The following is an 8,264-nucleotide window of genomic DNA, read 5'->3' on the forward strand; positions in this document are numbered from 1 at the left end:
GCCCTTATCTACTGGAAACTTGGGCAAACCAGTGGTGTGTAAGCTAATATCAATTCACAGTGAGACTACACTGATCAGAACAGAAAAGTATGAGCAAGTGTTTTAGTGCTGTTAATACTATTAACACTTAGTCACCAAATCAGGGGAAAATAAGGATTTTTTTTATATATTAAGAGCCAAAACGTAAAGTGCCATAAAGCTATAACATGGCTGATCCAGTTCATCTCTCATATTCACATTATTTTATGTCTCTAGGACTTGTTTTAGGAAGAAGAAGAAGAAAGTGCTTAGGACCCTAATAGTAGCTTACTGATAATATATGATAAGACATATAAATACAGCCTACCTGATGAACTCTGTCCACATCTCTCAATCACAAATCCAAGTATAAATCCTAAAACTGATCTTCCTAAATTTCAAATGCTTGAAGCGTATTAACTAAGAACTGAGGCTGAGCTAAAGATTAGCTGAACGGTATTACACAGAATACTAAGAGGAAAACAGATATTTTCAGGGCTTTCTTCCATGACAAATGATTCCTCCTTCTCTTGTTTTGAAGTGTCAATGATTCTACATCTAAAGGTAAGAATGGCAAAATTTTTGCAAAACATCTTCATACAACATACGGAGAAACGAAGAGGGTGTCACCTTTAACCTGTTAAATCCTAGCATGAAAAACCATCTTCACATCTAAAAGAACAGATTTACCCTTCATTATACCTCAACCTTCCGATATCTCAAACTAAGTTCACAGCTAGCTTATCAACAACTCCGCAGCGCACCATCTGTGAACAAAGGCCTTCAGTATGACCCACTTCTGCTCCCATTCAAAATTCATTATCCTCTCACTTGCTCTCTTATTGCTCACTGTGAAGCAAACAGACTCTGAAGTATATAGACGCTGAAACAGTCAGAGTTGTGACTAACAATTTGGAGACTTAATTTAGCGTCTTTCTGCTCCGCACATGGTGGCTAAACATAGCCAAACGTCTCGAGCCGTAAAAGCAAACGGAAATAGTTTGAAGTACAAACAAAGGAAACAAGGTAGGCACCAACAACATTTTAAATAAGCAACTTTATTCAAATAAGAAGAAAAGAGAGCTCATAAAAGCAGTTTATATTTTCCACCGAGGACCCTTGCTGCCTGGTGCCTAGGAGAGCGTTTCCGAAAAACTCCAGAAACAGCAATGATAAAAAAAGAGGAAATAGAAAGTGAAAATATGGAGCAATTCCCAAGGGAGAAGTGGGATCATTATTTGCCGAGTGTGACAGCCAAAAAAATGGCACTGAGGAAACACAAGTTTATGGGATGAGGCATATTTCAGGTCTGAAACTGGTTCCAAACAAGGTTATAGGAGCAAATTTTTTCATTAAATGTTCCAACCAATGTGCAGTGGGATGTAATAAGATAGTACAGTGCCCAAAGCAATGCACCTTGGAATGACAGAGTCAGGCTGCAGTACATTTCTGAAAATAATAAAGCAAATAATATGTGGGTTACTACATTGTGGGTTACATGCTACTTGTTTGATACAGAGAAACTAAAGTAAAATGGTAAAGAAGTGCAGACTAGTGATGTTACCAATTTATTTTTATATTTAAGGCACTGAATACATGTACTGCTACAACATAGGACAGAAGAGCAATGCACCAGGCATCAGAATCTGTTTTATTATTTTTATTATTATTTTAAATTTAATTACACATGAACATTCAATGTTCAAAGGAAATTTTCAAGTGGCTTTGTCAGTCTGTTTTCCTTTTCATATTCCTTTTCCAAATTGTGAGAAGACCATAAGACAATTTCAGTATCCTTTTATACTTCGATATCCTTTTAAAAGATTCATAATTTGCAAAAGCCTAGGAAAACCCTTCATATTATGAAATCATTAAATTTCCTGCATCTTTGTTGGGTGAGGAAAATGTTAGTTATGTATGAGCTAGCAACATTTTAGACATCTATGGAAAACATTGTTTTTTTTTCTTTTCTTTTTTTTTCTTCACCAGCAAACTTAGCATGGTAGCTTTAGCAACCTTTAACTTAAAAAGTTCCCAAATTGTTTTAGTGAATTCTACAGTATTTTACACTTATTATCATTACTTTTAGGTGTTTATGCATGTTCACTGATAACGTTATTAAAACACAGCTGTTTATTCCTGTAAGACTGTTATAAAAATGCATTGACTTATATACATGATTTTATGCATTGCACTGGTGGTGGAAGCTCAAGTGGTTAAGGCTCTGGGTTGTTCATTGAAAGATCGGGGTTCAAGCCCCAGCACCACCAAGCTGCCACCATTGGGACCTTGAGCAAGGCCCTCATCCCCCCGTTTCAGGGGTGCTGCCTGTGCTCTAACCTAACCTCTCCAACCCTGGGGTAGGTGAAGAAAGAATTTCATTTTCATTTTAATATGTATGTGGCAAATAAAGGCTACTACTTACTGCTACATGATCACCATTTGACCATGACCATTTTTCAGGAATTCAACCATAGCAATATCCATGGGTTTTTCCCACATCACACACAACTTTCTAGTTAAAAGTTATAACTACAAAGATATTACTGTGCAATAATGAATAGTGAAGATCAAACTCGACTCTAAACTATCTAATATCTGCTGCAGTCTGTCCCCAAACCCCAAAATAAGGCATGTTTTTTAAATGCCAAACTGCTCTGAGAAACACTTCCAGATGTAAAGTACTTAAAGGCCTCATTTATGAAACATGAGAAAGCAGTGCTTAATGAGGAAGCAAAATGAAGATGTAAATGCTTCAAGCAGGATGAATTTTTATTTCCCAGAGTCAGATTATTGACCCTTAAGAATACCAAATGAGGAAACCTGACGCTGAAAACCACTCTAGGTCAAAAGAAACTAGCAGTGAATCAGAAATCTTTTAAAAGTATATTACATGCGTATTGTTAAAAATTGGAAGATCATAAAATCATAATAATTTAGGATATGTGTAGACTTTGTAATTGTTTCTAATATACTTTTATTGTATATTAATGTTGCATAAGAAGGAAAAAATAACTGCAAAGTAAAAGAAAGAGGCCCAAGAAATACTGATTAAAAAATCCTGTTGATTACGAGAAAAAGAAACTTGCACAGGATTATACATGTATAGCATGTATCTGGCGAATAAGTGACTTTTAATTATGTTTGTCGAAGATGTTTAAGAGACATGGAATGAGGCATGATGGCAAGCAAAATATTCATTTGATAAAAAGAGAAAAAAGGGAAAAGGGGTGAAAAAAAATGAGAAAGCAGCTACAGTAGATGCTGAACACATGAAAAACATGGGAGAAAAAAACAGACAGTACAAGAGTGAGAATAAGAGAAAGTAAAAGAAAAAAATAAATAAAACAGATCATTAATAGCGAGAGTGCTCTTTCAACCAGTGACTAAGAACAACCCAGCTAATGAAACCAAAGAAATAAACCAAAGCCATTAACGCAAGTGCATACACATCTGCTTTACTTACAATTGATAAATGAGTACAATGGCGTTTGCTTTTTAATTTCACTCGACCATAACGTTACGCTGTGAGCATTGTGATTTATTTCCACAAACTGAACAGCCAGCTGGTGTGTTAGCCATAGAGAGAGAGAGAGAGAGAGAGAGAGAGAGAGAGATAGATAGATAGATAGATAGATAGATAGATAGATAGATAGATAGATAGATAGATAGACAGACAGACAGATAGAGAGATAGATAGAGAGACAGACAGACAGACAGACAGACAGACAGACAGATAGATAGATAGATAGATAGATAGATAGATAGATAGATAGATAGATAGATAGATAGATAGATAGATAGATAGATAGATAGATATTAGGAAGTTCAGGCAGCAATTTTGTTGCCCTGCTTCAAGTTGAAACCTCCCCCTGTAAACCGGGCTCCATCAATGCGTTGAGGCACGATCATAGGTAGCCCAGCCTGCGCCATACTCCTTTCCTTTTCCCTGGGGGAAGATAGATGACAGAAAAAAAGTTAAAAGGTGCAGTAAGAAGAAATCGAACCTCACCATCATACAGGGATCAGTAATTTTTTTTTTTTTTGTTCCCAGCTCTGGCAGCAATTGTGTCAGTCCTGTGTGATTAAAAACAATAAAAACACTGCAGTTCTAAATCACTGCTCATGATCCTGATGTAAGTATGCTGGAAAGTAACCATGACAACAAGTTTACGGTAGGCCTACTGTATCTACTCTATGCTACACAATAACAAAGTAACTATCAGTTCAATAAAGTAAATTTATTATAACCATGCAGTAATTGTGTACACAGCCTTGGGATGACATCATCTCATATAAGGGTAGTCTATATTTAGCATAGAATGCTGGGTACAAATTTATGTAAAACGTACAGAATGCACATTAACCTTGTTAACCTTGTTGTTACAGCCTTAATCACAGCCAGATAATTCTTGCTGAGAAGTCTTAATTCCAGAAAATAACAAGAGGAGTGTACTTTGCCTGTGTACTGTCTCATGCTTAAGGTAGTTATGTATATACTGCATAATGCATACTAGATTAAAGTGAGGGTTCATCCCTTCAAAGCATCAGAGGTGATTGAAACCTTCCTCGCCGAGACAAACATGGGTGTATAATGCAGTGTTTGGTTCAAATACTGCTGTCATGCAGCCATTGTTTCATATTATGTTCTCACCTCATACACACCAGACCTCATACACCATAAGGAGCTGACTCATAGCGTATAACTCCAGTCAGAGCTACAGGTAACTAAAGAGAAGGTCTATATGCTGCTAGCATAGTTAAGCAAGTCTCCTTCTCACTCTTTCACTCTCGCCAAGCTTACTAAGACAGCTGGACTCCACTAACATGGCTTGGATTTGGCTCTGTGTTCCCCTCTTCTCTCAGCTGGGTTGGATCTACTGACTAACTGCTCTATGGCCTCAGCCTGCTGTTTGACTGCTACTGTGGTTGAGCTGATTTCCTGTAATTGTTGGAAATGGCACTGCTCATTCTCCCTGCTGGTCAATGTGCTTTTATATGCTGTCAGTTTTCAGAGCTTATGTTTGCATCATTTAGATTATTTCCCCAGCTTTCTTCTATCAAACCACACCCTCTAGCCAGCTCTGCTCTTTCATATGACTGCTACCAAGCATGGAGAGTAAACGTTAACTTGCTTTCTCCAGGACAATGGAAGCCAGTAAATCGCATCTTTTTGTACTGCTGCTCATGCTGCATCATTAGAGTAGAGCAACTCATTTAGAGGAAAGTGCATACAGAGCCTCAGAGATGCCCACAATTGGCTTGTGGTGCTGTGATTGACAGATGAGAGATAGTAGGTCATTTCTCCCATGCAGAGAGCATGGCTGATTTTGCTCCCTAGGGCCTCCCTTAAAGATTATCCTAAAGTAAAATGTTACCTGAAACTTTTAAATTCTTTCCAAGTTGAATAGATGAAATGTACATGTGATACCTGAATTCTTAGTTCACATGTCTACTCTCTGTCTAAGTTGACATTCAAAATGTCAGAACAGTGAATTGGATACATAATATTTCCAATATTCAATACATTAACGTCATTCTTTGAATTTGTATTCTTTGTACTGTTATGGCTTAGAGTCCTTCAGTGTCAGTCATGTCATAATGCAAGCATGATCCTTTGCAAGCTGAAGCACATGCTCTTTCTCGGTTGTCTCAGTCTGACACAGGTTCCGTCTGTGCGCACACACACACACACACATACACACACTCCCAGCAGAGAACATCTGCCACCATGCAGATTCCTTTTAACTGTTCTCCAGTGAACGCTAAGCCCTCATTTCTCATTCAGTACACTACTAGTGGCAGGACATATAAACACATACACAAACACACACTCAGATGTGCAACACGCTAATGTGCACACTTCACTGCGTTTCTTCTTGATGCCACAAACTTTTTTTCTCTCCCTCTCCATCTTCATTTCTCTGCTGCTCTTTCTCTCTTGCTGTGTTTGTCCAATATCAAACGCCATCAATTAAAATTCACTGGCTGTGTAATGAGATTTCACGCTGGGAACGATGAAGACATTTGGCAACAAGCTTGAAACACACACACACAGGCGTGCGCGCACGCACACACACACACACACACACACACCAGCCACCTTTGTTTTTCTCCTTTTTCTCCTTCTAACATCCCCATCTAAATGAATATTATGCAGAAGGGTTTCAAAAGTGACTTTTGGACAGAACAGCAGACATCTGTGAAACATGCTTTGATCGAAACGCCATTCGCTTGACTTGTAGAATCAGCATCATGTGCTGCTAATTCCTTCTGACAATCGCAAAATCAAGCCACATAATTACATTTTCAGTGCTCAAGGACGCTGACGAGCGTTATGAGATGTGTGGAATAATTTAGCAAGAACTTTGAAAGAGTTTTGCTGCCTCCACTTCCAGAAGTAAATATGAGCTATGTGCTGAAATTAGGTTGTGGCCATGTTTGAACCATTTGGCAGAGATGGAGAGTCACAAGAAATGAAAAACAACAAAAACGACACCAGACACTACTATAACGATAAATAACAGCAATAGGGCCAAACTAATTTAGCTTGTGGAGATGTTTGAATTATTTGGCAGAGACAGAGTTGCAATGAGTCAAAATGACAAAAGCAGCACCAGACGCAACGTTTACAATAATAATAGCAATTCTGGCAAACTAGCAAACGTGGCAGTACATGTAATAAGGCCAAAACCCTGTCCAGTATCAATGGCAGAAGCAGCAACTACATAAGCACATTCTCCTCTAAAAACAGTGACATCATTTCCAGCTACAGAACTTGAATAGACAAAATTTCAAGATGTAGATGTGCAAAGCTGATAGTTATGATGATTATGCCAAGTATTGATCCACGTGGGTCAATAAACAACCAATAAATGCCTCATTTGTTAAAAGAAATAACCTTTGTGTCACAATAAATTATGTTCCAGCTTTCAAGCTTAGTGATTAGTATGTTTGTCTGACTTGGAAACTACTGGGACAATTCACTGCCAGACCAACAGAGGGGATGTTGGTGGGATGAATTACAATTCCTTGTTGAGTATCATGTGTTCAGGTCATGTTTCATGTCACCTGTTGATCATCATCCATAATGTGTTGCCTTATTTATACCTGCCTTTACTTTCTGTTTTGTGTGTCATGTAACGGTATTTTTATTTAAATAAAAACAAGGACATGGTTTTAATCCTGTGCATGGGTCTAAATTGCTGCAACCTCCGAAACATGACACTCACATTTCCAGGGTTGGGTGTTTGATTCCTGCCATCATTGTTTGTGCGTAAAGTTTACATGTTCTGCTTGTGAACATGCTTTGGGGTTTCCTCCATGGATTTTAGTTTCCTCCACAGTCCAAAGACATGCACTGTGGGCTGATTGGCATATTGACATATGTAAATAGGAGTGTGTGTGTGTATTTGCATTTGCTCAGTGCCCAGTGATGAGTTGGCACCCCATCCAGGGTATCCCCTGTTCTGTGTCCCAAGTCCCCATGGAACATGGGATAGACTCCAGACTCCCTCTGTAGCATAAGCTGTACAGAAAATGGATAAATGCCCCACCATTTAAATTCCATGACAAAATGTGAGACTGGATAATGTTTAATTGTGAAATTCAACTTGAAAACAGCAGGTCTATAAAGAGATACAACTCTACCCTGAAAAAATAATCCATTATTCACTTTACTTTTAATTAATTTTCATAAAATTTGAATTGTTAAAGACAGCATAAATTTTTCCATAGTATTGGTGGTGATAAAGTTGAGTTTCTGATGGTGCCTGACAGCATAGCACTGCTAGGACACTATGTACGATTATGAATTGTTTTGTTTTAAATATCAGGCTGACATTTCCCAGTATTAAGCAAGAATTTACTACTACTAAGATATTTAAAAGAATTATAACAGCCTATTAATAATAAATCAGACTAGACATTACAAGATATCCTGGAGACTTATCTAAAGTTACAGCTTTACCTGATGACTAATACAAAGCACTTTTAAACAATTCTAAATTCTAATAAAAATCTCCTCACTGGAAACTTTACGATATAAACCTATCTGTATGGAGTGTTCATCATACTTGCCTTAGTCCTAATGTATGTGTATATATTGCCAAAAGTATTCGCTCACCCATCCAAATAATCAGAATCAGGTGTTCCAATCACTTCCATGGCCACAGGTGTATAAAATCAAGCACCTAGGCATGCAGACTGTTTTTACAAACATTTGTGAAAGAATGGGTCGCTCTCAG

General features: G+C 37.8%; 1 protein-coding gene across 1 annotated transcript in view; it reads right to left on the bottom strand.

The window, feature by feature from the left end:
• Positions 1-1,718: 1,718 nt before the first annotated feature.
• LOC131346532 (cilia- and flagella-associated protein 58-like) overlaps positions 1,719-8,264 on the bottom strand; it is a 116,381-nt gene continuing 109,835 nt past the window's right edge. The window contains exon 18 of the mRNA XM_058380008.1: positions 1,719-3,967. Coding sequence (XP_058235991.1) covers positions 3,847-3,967 — 121 coding nt within the window. The 3' untranslated portion in view covers positions 1,719-3,846. The remainder of the gene's footprint in view (positions 3,968-8,264) is intronic.

This window comes from Hemibagrus wyckioides, linkage group LG26 (assembly GCF_019097595.1).
Source record: "Hemibagrus wyckioides isolate EC202008001 linkage group LG26, SWU_Hwy_1.0, whole genome shotgun sequence".
Taxonomy (NCBI): domain Eukaryota; kingdom Metazoa; phylum Chordata; class Actinopteri; order Siluriformes; family Bagridae; genus Hemibagrus; species Hemibagrus wyckioides.